The sequence below is a fragment of the Bison bison genome, unplaced genomic scaffold (assembly GCF_000754665.1).
Source record: "Bison bison bison isolate TAMUID 2011002044 unplaced genomic scaffold, Bison_UMD1.0 scf7180017864068, whole genome shotgun sequence".
NCBI classification, from domain to species: domain Eukaryota; kingdom Metazoa; phylum Chordata; class Mammalia; order Artiodactyla; family Bovidae; genus Bison; species Bison bison.
Window position 1 is genome coordinate 2,934,061 of NW_011494640.1, and position 21,354 is coordinate 2,955,414.

At 45.4% G+C, this 21,354-nt stretch overlaps 1 protein-coding gene across 1 annotated transcript in view; it reads left to right on the plus strand.

Annotated features, from left to right (window-relative positions):
- Positions 1-21,354, plus strand: part of AZIN2 (antizyme inhibitor 2) — a 39,967-nt gene extending 18,613 nt beyond the window's left edge. Inside the window, exons 8-11 of the mRNA XM_010836941.1 lie at positions 1,837-1,999; positions 3,450-3,562; positions 17,510-17,724; positions 20,874-21,354. Of these exons, the coding sequence (XP_010835243.1) occupies positions 1,837-1,999; positions 3,450-3,562; positions 17,510-17,724; positions 20,874-21,012 (630 nt within the window). The 3' untranslated portion in view covers positions 21,013-21,354. The remainder of the gene's footprint in view (positions 1-1,836; positions 2,000-3,449; positions 3,563-17,509; positions 17,725-20,873) is intronic.

Sequence of the window (21,354 nt, forward strand, 5' to 3'; positions counted from 1 at the left end):
ATCTCCTTGCAGTCCAAGGGACTCTCAACAGTCTTCTCCAACACCACAGTTCAAAAGCGTCAATTCTTCGGCACTCAGCTTTCTTTATAGTCCAACTCTTACATCCATACATGACTACTGGAAAAATCATAGCCTTGACTAGATGGACCTTTGTTGGCAAAGTAATGTCTCTACTCTTTTGGTCATAACTTTCCTTCCAGGAAGTAAGCGTCTTTTAATTTCATGGCTGCAGTAACCATCTGCAGTGATTTTGGAGCCCCCAAAAACAAAGTCTGTCGCTGTTTCCACTGTTTCCCCATCTATTTGCCATGAAGTGATGGGACTGGATGCCAAGATTCAGTTCAGTTCAGTCGCTCAGTCGTGTCCGACTCTTTGCGACCCCATGAATCGCAGCACGCCAGGCCTTCCTGTCCATCACCAACTCCCGGAATTCACTCAGACTCACGTCCATCGAGTCAGTGATGCCATCCAGCCATCTCATCCTCTGTCCTCCCCTTCTCCTGCCCTCAATTAAATCAGGAAAAATGTGTCATTGCAATCCCCACTGGAACCACTAGGGATCGCTTTTCCTTAGTAAGTGCCTCGTTCTGGAATATTAACATCTTGGAACTGAATTTAAGAAAATAATCTGTGACGGACACTAAGAATTAGCTTCAAAGATGAGCATTGCAACATTCTTCGTAACAGAAGTTCAGTGGACTTCCCTGGTCCAACTAACACTCTGCTGCTGCTGCTGCTAAGTTGCTTCAGTTGTGTCCAACTCTGTGCGACGCCATAGACAGCAGCCCACCAGGCTCCCCGTCCCTGGGATTCTCCAGGCAAGAACACTGGAGTGGGTTGCCATTTCCTTCTCCAATGCATGAAAGTGAAAAGTGAAAAGTGAAAGTGAAGTCGCTCAGGGATTGGCTAAATTACAGTACATTCTTTTTATGTAAAATATTTTTACTTTTATAAAGATATAATTTTTTATAAAAATCTTTTTATAAAAATATTTATCATATGGAAATGATACCAGTATATTTTATGGGGAAATGCAAATAAGATTTATTAAAATATTTTTATTTTTAAATCTTTCTCTTTAATTACTTAAAAAAAGTTATTTTAACTGAAGGATAATTGCTTTACAGAAGTTTGTTTTCTGCCAAACATCCACATGAATCAGCCATAGGTATACATATGTTCCCTCCCTCTTGAACCTCCCACCTCTCTAGATTGTCACAGAGGCTCTGTTTGAGGTCCCTGAGTAAATTATGGTATATTCTTATGTAAAAAGAATTTACATAGATTTACATACATGGAGAGATCATTCAATTTATTGAGTAAAGCAGGTTATAAAAACCTGTATACTTATAGCCCTATTATGTTTATAATAAAAAATCAGATTTTCAGGTTTGTATAAAAAGAAATTAAAGGAGTAATTCCAATAAGTTAGCATTGAATAGGTTAATCTGGGGTTAGAATTAGGGGTGACTTTGGTCTTCTTTTTCCTTCTCTATCTTGTCTATAAAAATATGTTGTTTAGCATACTGGTTACTCAGCAAAGAAAGATCTGCATCACAGATTCTGCCATCTGAGTACCAACTGTTAGATTAAAAGTTCCTTTTTCCATTGTGGGGGGCATTGAAGGGTGATTTTCAAGGGTAAGGGTCTTGACCCTGCTCCATCTTTGCCTGCCTGCCTTGGCCAGCTGTCTGTGGTTACCAACTGGGGTCTTAGCAGCTGCCAAGTTCTTCTTCCTGAAATCAAAGCTGCTTTCAAGAAGTAAGACTTGGAGCTGTAGCTAGTCTCCAGCATAAACCCCACATTTCAAACATGTAATTGTCTCTCTACCCTCAGATTGCTTCTGTGATCAACTCAGCCTTGGACCTATACTTCCCGGAGGGCTGCGGTGTGGACATCCTTGCCAAGCTGGGGCGCTACTACGTGACCTCGGCCTTCACCTTGGCAGTCAGCATCATTGCCAAGAAGGAGGTTCTTCTGGATCAGCCAGGCAGGGAGGGTAGGTTCCAGGTGGGCAGTGGAGGCCTGTTCTTCCCTAAAGCCAAGGACGGTTGTTGGCTAGGCTGGGTCTGATTTTAGGGGGTGGGGAAATCTGAAGACTGGCTCCTTCTTTAGGGAAATTGACAGTCATGTCTCCTCACCCCCAACACACTCTTTTAGCATCTTTTTTTTCCCCCTGTGCATGTTTATATTTTATGAAGATTGAGATCAAAGCAACCTTGGGGAGAACAGATACTTTATTAAACCTATTGTATATGGGTTTCCTATGTGGTGCAGTGGTAAAGAATCTGCCTGCCAATGCAGGAGACGCAAGAGACACAGGTTCGATCCCTGGGTCAGAAAGATTCCCTGGAGAAGGAAATGGCAACCCACTGTAGTATTCTTGCCTGGAAAATCCCATGGACAGAGGAGCCTGGCAGGCTACAGTGCACAGGGTTGCAAAGAGTTGGACATGACTGAGCACACATTTTATAGTACAGATGAGGAAATTGAGAGCCAGACAGAATACAAGTGAGTTGCTTAAGAGCTAGTAAGTGGTAAACCCTGCATTTGACCCCATGTTTGTCTCCTTTCCAGAGTCCAAGCTCTTACTCATCCTACTGCTTCTCATAACATAATGAAAATAATTGACAACAACTTATACTGGTCTAAGCCCATTTTGCAGACTACAGAACATAGGCATGAAGAGGATGAGTCACTCACCCAAGGTCACACAGCTGAGAAGGGGGCAGCGCCAGGGTTCAAGTCCAGGCTAGGCTGACTCATGGACAGAGGAGCTTGGCGGGCTACAGTCCGTGGGGTCGCAAAGAGTTGGACACGACTGAAGCGACTAACACTTTCAGGCTGACTCAAGGCTTTTCTGTCCACACTGCCAACATCAGTGCTCCTCACTGACCTTCCGATAGATCAGTCCTCTCAGCAGACTCTTGAGTGAGAGGTCTGACTCTGATCTTGGAGCTTTTTTCTCTGCTCTGGGACCCCCAGCCTGAAGGTCTGGGTGTTTTTCCCAGAGATGGGTGGTAGGCTCCAGGTGGAAGGTCTTCTTTGTGTGTATGTGTGCATAGTGATGGAATTCTTCTGGCCTCCTTTCCAGATCTGGGATTATACTTTCTAGCCCAGCCTGGAGACCCGACTTCTCATTCCAGCTCATGCGTTGCCCCACTGTGCATACTTCTGAGCCGCTGACTCAGTCTCTTGGGGTCTTGAGTTCTGGTGGGCTGCTTTTCAGCCTTTGCTGGGGCATCGAGGGGCTCAGGTGCAAGCCTGGAGGGTGTTCTAGGCAGGGTTGCTCAGCTGCCAGATGTTTCCAACCCAGCCATGAACACAGGAGGAGGCAGGAGCAGCCCCATAGCTGAGGAGGGGCAGCCCTCCTGTCTGCTTGCTGAGCCCGCCGTTGTCCCACCCCCTCACATGCTGCTTGTGCCCCCCGACCCCTCCCCTCCCTGCAGAGGAAACCAGTTCCTCCCCCAAGAGCGTTGTGTACCACCTTGGCGAGGGCGTGTATGGAGTCTTCAACTCAGTCCTGTTTGACAGCGCCTGCCCCGCCCCCATCCTGCAGAAGGTGAGCCTGCCCTGCTGGGCCTGTTTTCAATTGTGTGGGTGCATTTAAAGAACATTTTTTTTTTTGGTGTGTGTTGTTATCTAATTTTAAAAAAGTAAAACATATTTGTTGGAGAAAACAGACACTAAGAAGGAAGAAGCTTATCACCCCTAATTCCACCACATGCAGATAGACCCCTTGAATATTTAGATTTCAGTCTTTTAAAAAACGTGTTATACTTTTCCCCCATAAAGTTGGGATCATATTCATTTGTAACCTGATTCTTTTTCACTTCATATGGGGTGTGCATGCCATTCACGAATCTAACAACATGCTTCTTGATGACCATATAATATTTTAGGCAATCTAACTCTAGCAATTATCCATTTGGTTTCCTGTTTTTGAGCTTCCTGAGTCTATCTTGACATCCATCTCTGATCACTGCTCGTGGGCTGGGTCTTCACTGTGCTGCGTGGGCTTCGTTTCCCCAGAGCATGTGGGATCTTAGTTCCCTGACCAGGGATCGAAACTTCATCCCCTGCATTGCAAGGCAGATTCTTAACCACTGGATCACCAGGGAAGTCTAAAAATTCATTTTATTGAGTTTTTCCATGTTAACAAGGGAAGAGGAATAGATAGAAGGTTCCTCCTAGCCTGCTGAATCCAGCCCAGGGCCTCTGGCAGCTTTAGTGGGCTTCGTTAGGAGGGGAAAGAAATCAGACACACTTGTATTTTCACAGGCCTTTGTGTGGTCCTGCTTCAGGAAGGAAGCTTAAGTGCCTAACCAGCACCTAGACCACCGTGAGCTTTCAATACGTGCTGTTGTTTTTCTTTCCATCTTTTTCTCCCCGCCCAGAGTCAACCAGATGTGGGCTCCTCTTTGTAGCTCTTCCTGCCCGTCCTCTACTGCAGGCAGAGGGAGCTTCCCTCCTCCAGGCGCCCCCCACCACCCCCCACAACTGGATGAGTCCTCATTCCATAGCTGTGTCGTTGTCTGAGTAAGCCTCCCCGATAGTGAAGTGCTCAGGAATTCAGTTTTCTACAGTGATGTACTAGCGTTGCTGGCATTCCTGTGGTCTCCCACATCCTACCGCACAGGGGAAGGACCGGCCTAGGCCAGCCAAGCCCCAGGTTACACAGCAGGCAGCAGTTGCTTCCTAGTCCCTTCCGGGTCCCAGTCCCTTCTTCCTGTTGCAGGCCATCCCTGACCCACTCCCCGTTCCCTTCATCAGCTCCTCTGAGGAGCGGAGCTGTGGTCCCAGCCCAGCACCACACCTGCCCCAGGAGCCTGGTGGCTCAGTCTCCAGCTGGTATTCCTGGCTTGGGCACCAGGATGTTCCTAAGTCTTTCAGTGGTCTATGCTGCTGCTCCTCTGGGGGGTGCCCGGGCTTCTTCTTCGGGCTGCCCACCACTTAGGAGACCATACCCAGGGTGGGCCCACAGTGTGGCCATGGAGACTGTGTAGATGGAGCACGCCTAGTAAATGAGCTACGGCTGTGCTAGGAGTGTGTCGGGAGGGCCCAGCCTGGCCACAGTATCTGCACTTCCCTCCCCAAGGAAGGAGCCCCTCACCAGCCAGGAGGGCAGCTTTCTACCCTGCTCTTCATGCCCATGGACTTTGATTTTGGACCTCAGGTAGAAAAAGGTGTATTAAACGTAATCCTTGCTTCAGGGTATTTTTCTCATCATTGGAATATGTGTGGCCTTTTTTTGTTTGCTTGTTTAATTTAACAAATATTTGAGCACCTTCCGCATGCACTGAGGTCTGCAGAAGGTAGTAGGTACGGAAGGATTGCTTGTGCCTTGGAAATATAGTCTTGCTGAGTAGAAATGTGTGTGTGCGACACACACACACACAGAGAAGTACACAGACTACAGCAATGTCATAAGAAAAGTACGAAAAGTACAGACAAATGTTACTGCATTTTCTTCAAAAGTATTTTAGTACTTAACAACTAAAAGATAAGGACTTAAGAAACACAGTATCATCAGCAGACTAAAAACGAAGCAATTCCATAGTATCCCTTTTCACCTAGTGAGTATTCAGATATTCCCTTATAAATGGTTTTTATAGTTGATTTTACAGGTGAGAAAACTGAGGGGTAGGGAGGTGAAGGAACTTACTCAAAGTCACACAGTTGATAAATGACAGTGTTTTAAACTGTAGACCCTTGGGGTAGGGTTCATGTCTTATTCATCTTTGATTATCTGTCTGTTGCTAAAGACCAAACTCTGAACTATTTTCCTATAAAATGATTATCTCCCTATAAAATCGCTGCCTCCTTATAAAATGTCTTCATTAGCATTTGGGCATTGCTAATTTTTTATTATTCTTGTTCATGTTTCTTTGAGTATCCTCTGTCAAAAAATTGTTCTTTGTTAGTCTCTTTGTATAGGTGGCTCAATGTACATGCTTAAAGTATATTCCCTTTTAAAAACCATTTTCTTATGGTGAGTCTCTGGAATAGGGTTACTGAGTAAGAGGATTTGAGCGTTTTTATTCCTCTTGATACGTATTGTTAGACTGTTTTGGTCCACGCTTGGACTAATATGTATTATTACCAGCAGTGCTATTTCACAATAAGCTCACCAGCATTCCACACTGTGACCTTTTTCTTGTTGGCTAATTTATCTGAAATGGTATACCTCAGTCTTTCATTTTTGTTTCTTTGACAAGTATAAAGCCTTCTTTAATAGATATTTCAACATGCTCTCATATGTCTTAACTAAGTCTTCTGCAATTAATAGTAATGATATTTATCTCTTTCTACCTGCTCTGCAGGTTATAGGTTTACCATATGTTTATGGTGTGTGTGTGTGTGTGTGTGTGTATAATACCTAGAACATTTACTGGGGAAAATTTAGCACAAAAAGTAATAATCCACTAATCCCACCATTCAGAGATGACTATTGTTAAATTTTACTTTCATTTCTTTAAGTGTCATAGTGCACATTGTTTTAACTTAAAAAAAACATATTATGAGACGTGGTTTTCTTTTTTGTATTAATTCAAATTTCATTATTTGCTCAGTGTGGGAAATATCTGAATCACAGAATTGAGGAAAATCAACTTTGTTTTATGTAAATTATAAAAGGCCAACCAAAGCCAAATCATGTTTCATAAAGTGAACACTTTTAAATTAGAAGCCAATATACAACCTCTGCCTCCCAGAGATGCCCTGGATATATAATAACTTAGTAACTTTGTCTTTTATTAACAATGTTTGGGCATATTAATTTTATCTTTTTAAAATGCTATTTTAAAAGCAACAATTGAGGTAAGAAAATATCCTTTACTCTTGAAAATATTTTTGGCATGGCCTTGTTTAGTCACTAAGTTGTGTCTGACTGTTTTTCGACCCCACAGACATAGCCCACCAGGCTCCTCTGTCCATGGGCTTCTCCAGGCAAGAATACTGGAGTGGTTTGCCATCATCTTCTCCAAGACATGATTTTCTTTACTGATATGTTAGGTAGACTTTTTATTTATAAACATTTTAAATATTCACTGAGTGGTCTAAAATGCAGTTCAATAAATGTGTATTAGTACTTCATGAATGCAAGGTATAGTTAGGTGTGGGGAGGGTCCCAGAGGGGGCAAGTACCATGGGAGTTTTACGAGACTTTTCAGAAGCACAATTCAGGGTACAAGCTCTGATCACCCCGCTCTGTACAGAGACACCTTTGTTGCCAAGACCGGGTTCTTTCATTTGTCATTATATTTTATTCTAATTATTTTATGGTTTAAAAAGTAGGGTTCCATCTGGAGTACATTGCAGTAGTACTTTTTCAGGTCTGGATCTGGTTAGTTCTTGTCTTAAAAATTCTTAAGTAATGATTTCTAATCCTATTTCATTTCTGCTTTGCCATACTATCCATTACTTTTATTTTTCAATGATCTCTAGTTTTTATCCTGTTCTTTGGACAACAGCTTTGTGCTATGTTTAGAAACCTGGGAGTTTCTAATGTGGTAGACGAGATACTCTGAACAGCCTCCCCACTGACAAAGAAGACTGTGTCCTGAATTACAAGATAGCAGGGACTCTTCAGAGGTCAATACACAAACAAAAGCAGGCATCTCCGTTTCACTTAGTGTAAAAGTCAGTCAACCCACCAGTCTGAGGGATCCTTTTCAAGTGTAAGTCAAATCATGTCTCTTTTCTACCTGAAACTCTGCTTGGGCTCCTGTCTCACTCTGCATTAAAGCCAGAGCCCTTCCAGTAGCTCCCAAGGCCCTTTGAGATCTGACCCTGTTACCTCTCACACCACCTCCCTCACCCACATCCCCTTGCTCATCCTACTCTAATCACTCCAGCCTCCTTGCAGCTCCCTGAACTCACCAGGCATATTCCTGCCTCAGCACTTTTGCACCAGCTTTCCCCTCTGACCAGATCACTTCTCTTCCAGGTACCACCCTGGTTTGCTCCTCACCTCCTTTAGGTCTTTGCTGAAAAGTCATCTCCTTACACCCTGACACCTTATACCATATTTAATGTTACACCTGTACCCCTCACCTAATCTGTTTTTTAAATTACTTTATAACATAGTATAGAATTTAATTCTTTGTCTTCCTCCCTCCTGCTAGACTATAAACCCTGTGAGGACAAGGATCTTTGTCTATTTTGTTCACTAGCGTGTCCCAAGCATGTACAATAGTGACTATTCAAATATGTTAAGTGAATTAATCCAGAGAGAAAACCTAAGTCTGAAATTGGCCTTCTCTCTGGGGATGTATGCTGAATCCTTTTAGCACTGATCTTCAGTTTTGATAGCTATGAGTGTTCCTAGGGACTAGCCAAGATAGAGAATCTGATAAGATCCCTCATATAAAGCTGGGAACCCTAAACAAAGTACATCATCATTAGTATAAGAGAATATTAGGAAACCCCCCCCATAGAGGAGGACAGCAAGAAAATGTGTCTGTTTTGATCTTGTTAGTGGTTGGAAGAGAGCAAAAAATTGAGAATTTGAAGCCACAAGCCAGTCTTTTCTTGGGTTCATTGCCCAAATTCATATTAACTATGTGATCTAGAAGCTCCCCTCATAGCTCAGTTGGAAAAGAATCCACCTGCAATGCAGGAGACCCGGATTCAATTCCTGGGTCAGGAAGATCCCCTGGAGAAGGGATAGGCTACCCACTCCAGTATTCTTGGCCTTTGCTTGCGGTTCAGCTGGTAAAGAATCCGCCTGCAATGTGAGAGACCTGGGTTCGATCCCTGGGTTGGGAAGATCCTCTGGAAAAGGAAAAGGCTACCCACTCCAGTATTCTGGCCTGGAGAATTCCATGGGCTGTAAAGTCCATGGGGTCGCAAAGAGTCGGACTCGACGAGTGACTTTCACTTTCACTTTTATTTTCACTGGAAGCCTGAAGCCTAGAATTTATTTTATCTTGCAGAAGCAAACACAAACTCTCTCTTGAGGAATCTTCCAACGAGGCTTTTAATAATTATCACAGATAAAGTTTCAAGCACATGAGCTCACAATAAAAAATCACAAACACAAAGAAACAAGTCACCATGATGGGGAGCCAGCATAAGCAATAGACAGCAGATTTAAACCTGCAATTACTTCATGTACTGGAATTATCAGACACTAAAAATTGAAGAAAGTAGGGAAAACCACTAGACCATTCAGGTATGACCTAAATTATATCCCTTAGGATTATATAGTGGAAGTGACAAATAGATTCAAGGGATTTGATCTGGTATACCGAGTGCCTAAAGAAGGTTCATGACATTGTACAGGAGGCAGTGATCAAGATCATCCCCAAGAAAAAGAAATGCAAAAAGGCAAAATGGTTGTTTGATGAGGCCTTACAAATAGCTGAGAAAAGAAGAGAAGTAAAAGGCAAAGGAGAAAAGAAAAGATATATCCATTTGAATGCAGAGTTCCAAAGAATAGCAAGGAGAGATAATAAAGCCTTTCTAAGTGATCAATGCAAAGAAATAGAGGAAAACAACGGAATGGGAAACACTAGAGATCTCTTCAAGGAAATTAGAGATACCAAGGGAACGTTTCATGCAAAGATGGGCACAATAAAGGACAGAAACAATATAGACCTAACAGAAGCAGAAGATATTAAGAAGAGGTGGCAAGAATACACAGAAGAACTACACAAAAAAGATCTTCATGACCCAGATAATCACGATGGTGTGATCACTGACCTAGAGCCAGACATCCTGGAGTGCAAAGTCAAGTGGGCCTTAGGAAGAATCACTACAAACAAAGCTAGTGGAGGTGATGGAATTCCAGTTGAGCTATTTCAAATCCTGAAAGATGATGCTGTGAAAGTACTGCACTCAATATGCTACAGCACTCAGTATGCACTCAGCAGTGGCCACAGGACTAGAAAAGGTCAGTTTTCATTCCAATCCCAAAGAAAGGCAATGCCAAAGAATGCTCAGACTAACGCGCAATTGCACTCATTTCACACGCTAGTAAAGTAATGCTCAAAATTCTCCAAGCCAGGCTTCAACAGTTCATGAACCGTGAACTTCCAGATGTTAAAGCTGGATTTAGAAAAGGCAGAGGAACCAGAGATCAAATTGCCAACATCTGCTGGATCATTGGAAAAGCAAGAGAGTTCCAGAATAACATCTACTTCTGCTTTATTGACTACACCAAAGGCTTTGACTGTGTGGATCACAACAAACTATGGAAAGTTCTTCAGGAGGTGGGAATACCAGACCACCTGACCTGCCTCTTGAGAAACTTATATGCAGGTCAGGGAGCAACAGTTAGGACTGGACATGGAACAACAGACTGGTTCCAAATCAGTAAAGGAGTACATCAAAACTGTATATTGTCACCCTGTTTATTTAACTTATATGCAGAGTAAGTACATCATGAGAAACACTGGGCTGGATGAAGCACAAGCTGGAATCAAGATTGTTGGGACAAATCTCAATAACCTCAGATATGCAGATGACACCACCCTTATGGCAGAAAGCAAAGAAGAACTAAAGAGCCTGTTGATGAAAGTGAAAGAGGAGAGTCAACAAGTTGGCTTAAAATTCAGCATTCAGGAAACTAAGATCACAGCATCTGGTCCCATCACTTAATGGCAAATAGATGGGGAAACAATGGAAGCAGTAACAGACTTTATTTTGGGGGGCTCCCAAACCACTGCAGATGGTGACTGCAGTCATGAAATTAAAAGATGCTTGCTCCTAAAGAATGACCAACCTAGACAGCATATTAAAAAGCAGAGAGACATTACTTTGCCAAAAAGGTCCTTCTAGTCAAAGCTATGGTTTTTCCAGTAGTCATGTATGGATGTGAGAGTTGGACTGTGAAGAAAGCTGAGCACCAAAGAATTGATGCTCTTGAACTGTGGTGTTGGAGAAGACTCTTGAGAGTCCCTTGGACTGCAAGGAGATCCAACCAGTCCATCCTAAAGGAAATCAGTCCTGAATATTCATTGGAAGGACTGATGATGAAGCTGAAACTCCAATACTTATGGCCACCTGATGCAAGGAACTGACTCGTTTGAAAAGTCCCTGATGCTGGGAAAGATTAAAGGCAGAAGGTGAAGGGGACGACAGAGGATGAGATGGTTGGATGACATCACTGACTTGATGGACATGAGTCTGAGTGAGCTCTGGGAGTTGGTGATGGACAGGTAAACTTGGCGTGCTGCAGTCCATGGGGTCACAAAGAGTTGGAACTGAACTGAAAAATAAAACAAAAATATTTACTGTGTTTAAAGAAATAAAAAATTGAAAATAAGTAAATTAAAAGGACTAAATAGAATTTGTAGAAATGAAATATATGAACATTGAAATTATACACAGGGTAAGCAAGATATTGGGGCTTCCCAGGTAGCTCAGTGGTAAAGAATGCACCTGCCAATGCAAGAGATGTGGGTTTGATCCCTGGGTCAAGAAGATCCCCTGGAGAAGAAAATGGCAACCTACTCCAGTATTTTTGCCTGGGACAGAGGACAGAGGAGCCTGTCCATGGACAGAGGAGCCTGGCAGGCTACAGTCCACGCAGTAGCAAAAAAGTCAGACATGACTTAACGACTAAACAACAACAAAGCGAGATATTAGAGACAGTTGGAGAGAGAAGATATGAGAAGATAAAGAAGGAATTGGAACATAGAGCTGAAGGAACTTTGCAAATGTAGCACAAAGAGACAGAAAGAAAATAAAGGCAAAGGAAGTGGTAGAGCCAGAGGGTGTAATGTCTAATCATAGTTTCAGGAAGAGATTGTATCAGGATACAGAAACAAGACAGGTAGTTTGAACAGGGAAATTTTAACATAAAGAATTGCTAACTTTAAAGATGGCTAATTACTAAAAAGGATAAAAGCAGTTACTATATCTGGTACTACTACTACTACTAAGTCGCTTCAGTCGTGTCCGACTCTGTGCGACCCCATGGACTGCAGCCTACCAGGCTTCTCAGTCCATGGGATTCTCCAGGCAAGAACACTGGAGTGGGTTACCATTTGCTTCTCCAATGCATGAAAGTGGAAAGTGAAAGTGAAGTCGCTCAGTCGTGTCCGACCCTTAGCATCCCATGGACTGCCGCCCACCAGGCTCCTCCATCCATGGGATTTTCCGGGCAACAGTACTGGAATGGGGTGCTATTGGGAGAGTGAAAAATGAAGCAGCTTAGAGGAGAGCTCCTCCCTGCAAGTCTGAGATTGAAACCTTTGAGGAAAGGCCATGGTGTGCAGCCTTTCAGAGGGTTGCCAACACAACTGAATTGCAGAAGTAGCCTGCTGTGGAGTGGAGAGAAGCTTGTTGGACTGTGCAGGCCAAAGTTGAACTGAAGGCCATTGAGGTGAACGCAACCACACCCTCATACCCTGAACCAAAGGTGGCCACACGGAAAACAGCAAGCCGAAAGGGAGAGAGTTCCTTCTTCCTGATCTGCCCTTGCAGTGTTTTTCAAGCAACTTATATAGACAAAGCCTAACATAGAGCTAGCTGGGCTTCCCTGGTTGCTCAGTGATAAAGAATCTGCCTGCCAATTCAGGAGACATGGGTTTGATCCCTGGGTCAGGAAGATCCCCTGGAGAAGGAAATGGCAACCCATTCCAGTATTCTTGCCTGAGAAATTCCATGGAGAGAGGGGTGAGCTATAGTCCATGGGGTTGCAGAAGAGTCAGACATAGCAACTAAACCACATCATCAAGAGCATAGAGCTGCCTAGTCAGGAAGAAATGTCTCACTCTAGTATCACAAAGCAGGGCAAAGCAGGGTAGATTTGGAGCTGAGGCTAAATAAATAAATTAAAAATGAATTGCTGGCAGAGAGTAAACGAGAGGAACGTTTATTCTCAGATTCAGGAAATCCAACAAATTCCAAGTATATTACCTAAAAATGAATCCATACGTAGACAACATATTAGTGAAACTGAACACCAGAGACAGAAGATCATAAAACTAGTGAGAGAAATGAGACAGATAAAAGAATACCTGTAGAGGAATATTTATTAGACTTACAGCTTATTTCCCCCCATAACAATGGAAGGCAGAAGATAGTGAAATAGCAACTTCGATCTATCAACCTTCACTGGATAGCAGTAGAATGTAAGTTGGGAGGTGGAGTGACTGAGTTGGCATTCTAAGGTTTTGAATTTCTTGTGTGTGTGCTAAGTCGCTTTAGTCATGTCCCACTCTGTACGGCGCTATGGACTGTAGCCTGCCAGGCTCCTCTGTCCATGGGATTCTTCAGGCAAGAATACTAGAGTGGGTTGCTGTGCCATCCTCCAAAAGATCTTCCCAACCCAGGGATCAAACCCACATCTCTTAAGTCTCCTGCCTTGGAAGGCGGGTTCTTTACCACTAGCACCACCTGGGAAGCCCTTCAGTTGCTTGAGCAGAGGGTAAAGATGTTGAGTGATTTTAGACTACCTTAAGCATACATATTCGGAGAAGGCAATGGCACCCCACTCCAGTACTCTTGCCTGGAAAATCCCATGGAAAGAGGAGCCTGTAGTCCATGGGGTTGCTAGGAATTGGACACAACTGAGAGACTTCACTTTCACTTTTCACTTTCATGCATTGGAGAAGGAAATGGCAACCCACTCCAGTATTCTTGCCTGGAGAATCCCAGGGACGGGGGAGCCTGGTGGGCTGCCATCTATGGGGTCGCACAGAGTCGGACACGACTGAAGCGACTTAGCAGCAGCAGCAGCAAGTATACATATTACAAAGTAAGTATCTGGAGTAACCACTAAAATAGTAGGAGTTTATTAAAACAGTTTGGTTTGGAGAGTGGCCATAAAAACATAGACCAGCAAAACATAGATTAGAGAACACACACAAAAAATCCACATATATCTGGAAACTTGATTTTGACAAGGCTTGCAAAGCACATCATTGGGAATTGCCTAATATATGATGCTAGGTCACCTGATTGTCCGTATGCAAAAAATGAAATTGGATCCCGATCTCTGGGGCTTTTAATTAGTAGTGGCTTATTTATTTCTGAAATTCGAGGAAATTCTCTTTTTGGCTTTATTAAGTTTTTCCAGCTAGGAGAAGGTAGAGTCCTTGTATTTCATCTCTCCTTTCAAGGTTTTATTATTTTCATGGGTTAAGTATTATTGTGGCCCAAGTACATCCCTGAGTTTAGTAACTTAGTGCTTTCATCATTGTGTGAGTGGAGATGGTCCCTTTTGTGTTTAAGCTGAGACATCGGCTTACATGTAAAAACTCACTAATCTCTAGTAACTACTCCTCTCCCCTCTGAATTTTCTAGGTGGGCAAACTTTGTCTGCAGTATAATATTTTATTTATTTTTCTATATTATACCTTTTTGTTTCTTTTTTCCAGATAATAGCTATTGTCAGCATTTCTCATGCTATGTAAAATAGAAATGACAGAAAGGTTCAGACTTGGAGTCAGAAGACATGGGTCTGGTTCTTGGCTCTGCCATCTAGTAGCTCAGTAACATTAGGCAAGTTACTTAACCTCTCTGGGCCCTGTTTCTATAGGCTCTTCATCTGGAAAATGAGGGGGCTTAACTGTAGCAATTAAGGTTGCTTCTAGTTCTGAAATGAAGCCATTCTAGTATATCTCCATTAAGTTAGAGTTGGCTCCTTATTTTAAATAGTTTCTCTTTATTGTGGAGTTTAATTTTGTCTGTAGTTTTAATCAAGAAGGGGTGCTATAGGCTATTGAATGCCATGATTGGGAAAATTAAATTTGAATTGTAGATCTATATTTTCCGTGTTACGATGAAGCCAGTGATCACCTTGCTCATTGTCCCTGCCTTCCATTTAAATCATCTGACCATTGAAAGTGATTTTTTGAAAAAGAGTATGGATTTGATTAGCTAGGGTTTCATTTTGGATTTTTGCCTGTATGTTCACAAGTGAGATTTTGATCACAGGCTTTTGTTATGTTTCTTCCTTTTTGTGTGCCGTCCTTGTTCATCCCATTTTTTTTTTCCTTTTAAAATATTTTTGTATACTTTATGCAGTATAGGAGCTAACTTATGTATACTTTAAAAGTTGGAGAATTATTTAGGGATTCCCTCAGGGCCATGTGCCATTTTAAATGTTTCATTATGTTTCTTCTGTGGATCTGGTCTCCTGTTGGGCCTCTTTGAGGAAAGCTGCCATCCAGGTGCAGCTGGGAGGGCCCTTGTCTGGGACCCCCAGGAGCTGTGCCACTCGCTCCAGAACCCGGATCAGGTCACTTCTTCTGAGTTTCCTCATCTGTAAGATGGGAATGCAGCTGCCTCCCAGATGAAGTGTGAAGCAGTGGTGGGTGTGCTTTGTGAAGTGGGACCTTCTGCCTGTTCTCAGAAGGGGGCCTTAGTAGCTGATCGGGCTTCTTGTATTTTTACAGGGGCTTGTCCATTTCCACTCAGTTTTCCGACTCAAAAACAGAACTGAGACTTAAAAGCCTGCTCCCACATGCTTTTGGAACATTTATTTTGCTATTTCCTTTTTTATTTCCTTTTTAAAAAAAAGGTTTTAAATGGTAATTGCCTTATTTCCTGTGGAATTTTAAAATCTTTCCTTTCTACCCATTTTAAATTTATACCACTAATAAGTGAGAGAAATCTGATTATAAATCAAGGGTGCCTTTTCTTTTCATTTTATTGTGGAAGAAGCTTTGAAACCTATTTTCTTAAGGATTTCTTAAGGATCCTCATGGACACATTTATATAGCATTTCCCCTCACACGTCTTTAAAAGTCCAAATTGTTTTTTAACAATTGGAGCTAAGGTAATTAATTCAGAGCAACTGAGATGAATTTTACTCATTAATAAGCTTATGAACAAGAGTGTTAAGTTGTATGAACAAGGATGTATTGATTTGTATTTTTCTAGCATGTGAGGTTCATGAGCACAGGAACTTTGTTTTCTTGTGTGTTCACTGTTGCATCCCAGGCTCTTAGATCAGAGCCTGGCACATAGTAGGTGCTTAATAAGTTTCTGTTGAATGAATGAATGAGTATAGGATAGTTCTCACGTTTGATTTTAATAATATGTGCGTGTCTTTATTAATGAGACTAATGACTTATGCAGTAACAAATGAGTATTATTTCTGCTCACGGTGCCTGTGGCTCTTCCTGCTCCTGGCTGAGGTACCAAAACACCTTTCCTCCTCCTTCCATTGGTCTCCTCTGCTGCCTCCTCCTAAGGCTCTTGAATAGCTTCTATTTGTACCTTCTTTTTCTTTTTTGTTCTTTCCCATCACTCAGGTATTCCCTATTCATTTATTTATTCATTCATTCCCTTAAGCAGTCTTCACAAAAGTACTTACTGTATGCCAGACCGCTAGGCTTGGAGGAGATGGGGGTAAACGAGACTCAACCAAATTTATAGTCTGACGGGAAGACGGGCCTGAGGAGATACACTTCTTAAATATCGAATTATAAATGATAGGAAATGCTATGAAGGCAAAGCTTGCAGAGCCTTAGTAAAGGCTTCCAGGAGAAAACTGAGATCTAAAGGAAAATTAGGAGTTGGTAGGTTTGGGACCTCAGGGAATAGCATGGGGATGGCTTGGGGAGCCAGGGGTGAGGGGAGGGAGGGGACAGAAGCAGGGTTTACCCGGGGAGTCACAGCTCCAGTCACAACCTGCCTAGCAGCATCCCTACACTGTGACAAATGGCACTGATATCTTGGTTGTCTTCAGATGGTCTGTGCTACAGATTTTTTTCTGGATTTGGAAGTCACTTAAGGAAAAAGTAAAAATTTTACGTCATTGTTAGTTGTGTCTTTGGGTAAGTCACTTAACCTCTCAGAATTCCTCAGTTTCTCTGAAATGGAAGTAATTCTGTTGAGTCTGTGAGGTCCTCTGTGACCTCTGCCAGGCCACCCTGTGACTGTCTATGGGAGGCCGGTCCTCCTCACCAGACTGAGTGCCGTGCGAGCCTGAGGGAGGGTCTAACTCACTGGTGTCCTTCTGGCTCCTGTTACTGGGCCAGGCCTGGAAGGAGGGGATCGTGACAGCCTGCGTAGAAGGAGCCTCAGGGCTGGGCCCAGAGGACAATCTCGATTTGAGGGAGGGGGAAGGGCTGCAGAGGTGGGGAAACACCCAGGGTCTGCAAAGCAGCAGATGCTCCAGTGAAGACTGAAGCCAGAGGCTGACGGCAATGCCAGCGATTAATAAAGATGGTGCTAACTTACTGGGCCCCTGCCATGTGTCAGACGCTGGTTCACACACTCATCCTATACTCATGTATCTTTTCACTAACCCTGGCAGGTAGGTAACTGCTACTATTCCCGTTTTACAAATGAGCAAACTGACGGATTAAGTATCTTGCCCAAGGTCACACAGTTAGCAAGTGTTGGAGCCTGCATTTAAGACCAGGCACTGTGGCTTCTGAGTATAGGAGGCGATGAATGCAGAGAGTGGGGGGGCCTTAAATGCAGGCTAGGAGGCCCAGCTGGTCTTGACCCTGTTTGCTCTGGGAGCCGTGCAGGCTTTGGAGGGAGGGAGTGCTCAGACTGTGCACGTATGCCCGGGAAAGCTGACTGTCCGTCTCTCCTGCAGAAACCATCCACGGAACAGCCCCTGTACAGCAGCAGCCTGTGGGGCCCGGTGGCCAGTGGCTGTGACTGCGTAGCTGAGGGCTTGTGGCTGCCGCAACTACACGTAGGGGACTGGCTGGTCTTTGAGAACATGGGCGCCTACACCGTGGACGTGGGCTCCCTCCTCAGGGGTGCCCAGACCTGCCGCATCAGCTACGCCATGTCCCGGGTGGCCTGGTAAGGGGGCCCTGCTGGGAGATGGAATGGGGATGGGAGAGGGGGGCAGGCTGGACTGAAGCCACATGGGGAGCCTCCGGTTTGGGGCCCTGCCCCTGTGTAACCCAATGGGACAAGTAATCCTGGGCTACTGATTTCAAGTGAGGCCTGTGCCGGGCACCTGGCTGTGGTCTTTAATGAGACCGAGTTTCCCCTGGGGAGCTCAGAGCCCTGGAGGGACACAGAAGCAGACAGGCGCACCTGAGAATACAGTGCTGCGGGGAGGGGCCGGGTTTTGGAGGCTTAGATCCCCACCCCCACCTCCCCGAGGCCCAGATCTACCTCCCTGAGGAAAGAAGGATGAAGTCAAAGCCTGGTGGGAGTTAAATGGCTGGAAGGGCAGGAAGGGGGTTCTGTTCCAAGGTCCCCCAGAAGAGGGACCTTCCATGAGGGGGGACATGGTCCGATTTGGATTTTAGAAGGAATTGGGGGCAAACATGCCTTCGAAAAACATGAGGTTGGTCGGGGCTGGAGAGGGAGCAGGGCTGGACATGGGAAGGGCCACGAAGGGTCGCTTAGAGCTTCCAGCAGTGCTGGTGGGGACTGATTGGAAGTCTGGGGGTGACATGGTCTGATTTGGATTTTAGAAAGACCACTGTAGCTACTGGGTGGATGAAGGGAAGACAAGGGCAGGTGTAGACAGAGCTGACCAGTCGGGTGGCTACTCACTGAGCATGCCCTCACCAGGCCGGCACTGGGATCCAGCGAGACAAGCCTGAAAGTCCCGGGCCTTTCTGTCAGGCTCTACACTAGGCATCGTATGATGATTTTCTTTTACTCAAACACACAACACTATGGGATCAGTGTTGACACAAACAGAGGTCACTTGCTTGAGGTCACACAGCTGGTCAGCAGTGAAGAGTTCCCCCCATATGGGGCTGGGGAGACGGCTGCAGAGGGCAGGAGCCATTGGGAGGGGCTTTTATGCCGGGTCCTGGGGAATGAGTGAAACCTGTGCCCCCAGGGACATGCTGGGGGCTTGAGCTCCCCCCACCCCAGGAACAGTGGTCCCAAACGGCAGGCCTGACGGGCTCGGGATCAGAGCCACCTGTAGTTCATCCAGTCAACAAACCTGCCGCTTCTACTCCCTGCACGGGACAGGCTGATGCTGCCATTTTGAAATCACGAGTGTTTTGACAAGGCCAAAAAAACCCCACAAAACACCAAACGTAAGAAACCAATAATCACACAGGCTTCCTTATCTATCCCGGCTCCATCGTCAGCAAACACAGGTGGATGAAGTTGCACGGAGTCAGATGCACACGTTACTAGGAACATAAAATTCTGATGTATTGCAATGGCCACGTCCAAAAATCCTCCATATCGAAGGGGCCTCGTGGGCACATCCTACTTTAGAATCTGGCTCTGTGCTGGATCCTGGAGGGTAAAAGAACATCTGAGAATATGGAGAGCCAAGGGTCAGACCTGCACGCGCACACACACACACAGATATACACAGATGGACACACACACACAGAGACACATAGACACACACCAGCAGACTGCAGAGGTCACTAAGGAGGGAGGGTGGCCAGTGAGCTGGGGAGGAGGCACCACCTGATGGGTGAGGGAGGAGTTAGCCAGGCACTGGAGGGCCAGGCAAGCTGACAGGAGGGTGGCCTGGGCCAGGGTGGAGGGGGGCTTCAGAGTCCACTTCATCCAGAGTTTTAAGTGGTTCTGTCTAGCTGCAGTGGCATGAAGGGACAACTCAGTCAAGAAGGACCTTGGAGGCCCACGTTGGCCTTGATCTTGAAGGCAGTGGGGAGCCAGTGAGGGATTCTAAGAAACTTATCTTTCAAAGCCCATTTAGATAAGGAAACAGAGGTTCAGACAGAGGGCACTTGCCCAGAGTACCTCCCACCTGGAAGGGAATGGCCTGACTGGACTGACTACTGATTTGCTGCTGAATTGTACACATTGGCAAAGGGGGAGGCCTTCCTGCAGGTGGGGGACCAGAATAGGCTGGAAGTATGAAAGGAGGGGAGGGAAGATGTAGATGGAAGAGGGAGGGTCCTGGGAAGCAGATCCTGGTAGAAGTAGGGAACAGGCTGTCATGCTGCCCCGACCGGGCCTCTTGATACCGAACGCAGTGCTCTTACCCCTTCCTCCACCCAGCGTCCACCTCTCTGCACCAAGGGTGTATTTACTTGCTGTCAGGGGCACTAGGCAGTGAGTAACTCAGGTACATCCCCTGCCCCGCTGTAGCTAGAGGATTGTCAGGGAAGCATGTTTTGAATGCTCATTGTTATCAAGGACTACACTGTGCTGTGGGACTCAGCTAAGGGTTGCTGATGCAGGCAGAGACTGGATGTGCACAGGATGTGCCTGGGATGGGATATGAGCCTGAAGACAGCTGCACCGTTGTGCGTGGTGGGAGAGGCGGGCCGGGGCCAGACCTTGTGTGGCCTGAGTGTGGAGAGAAACTGCCGGCAACTCAGAAGAGATTTGCTTTTTGGAAAGATGAACATGGGTTGGACTTTTCTGGGAGACTGTGCTTTCCTGGCTAGACATGGTGGTGTCAGTGGGAATGGAGAGAAGCGGGTGCCTTTGGGGATGCTCAGGAATGGGGCTCAGCAGGGATCCACTGGGTGTGGGAACAAGATCCCCAACTCGTGGTAAGAACAGGAGCTGTTTATTAATATGAGGATGTAGGAGAAACAGTTTGTAGGATTTTTGAGGGAAGGGCAGATTTTTATTTTTTAAGTACCAAGCTTGGGGTATGAAGAATGTGGGCTTTGAAGTGAGTGTTGGGTTGAGTCCTAGTTCTGCCTCCTTCTAGGATTGTGACCTTGGGCAGGTAACTTCTAAGTCAGTTTGCTTGGAGTAAAATGGGGACGATAAAGTCACCCTTACAGGGTTTTGGGAGGATACACTTATACTGTAAGCCAAGTGCCTGGCACAATAATGGGCACATCAGTGAAAGTGGGTTCCTTTCCCTGTGGGTTAGGCTCTGGGGAGAAGACAGCACTGGGGGAAGAGAGGGCAGCAGGCCTCCCCCTGCCCTTGCCCCTGGGTGCTGGGCACCAGGTCTTCCAGTGCAGGAGCCATGGGGAGTTCTTGGCCCATGGGCCATGTGCCAGCTGCCTTCAGAGACGCCTTCTCCCTTGCAGGGAAGCCCTGCAAGGGCAGCTGCTGCCTGCAGAACAGGACGAGGACGCCGAGGGCATGTGCAAGCCTCTGTCCTGTGGCTGGGAGATCACGGACACCTTGTGCATGGGCCCCGTCTTCACCCCGGCGAGCATCATGTGAGCGGGCCCCGTTCCCCCCCGGAGAACCCCAGCGGGGCCCCAGAGATGCCTCTGGGAGAGGTGGGGAAAGTGGCAAGCAGAGGCACCCTCTGGCCAGGACTCTGGTGCTCGCTCTGCCACCCCCACGCTCCACCTGTAGTGTTTCTGCCCTGTAAATAGGACCAGTCTTACACTCACTGTAGTTCAAGTATGCAACATAAATCCTGTCCCTTCCAGCTGTGTCTGCCTCCTCTGCAGCGCAAGGGGCCTGGTCAGCCAGGTGTGGGGGTGTTCTTGGGGGTCTCCCTTGGTCTCCTTCTCACCTTTGTAAATATGAAGCAAATAAAATATTTAGGTTTTTTAA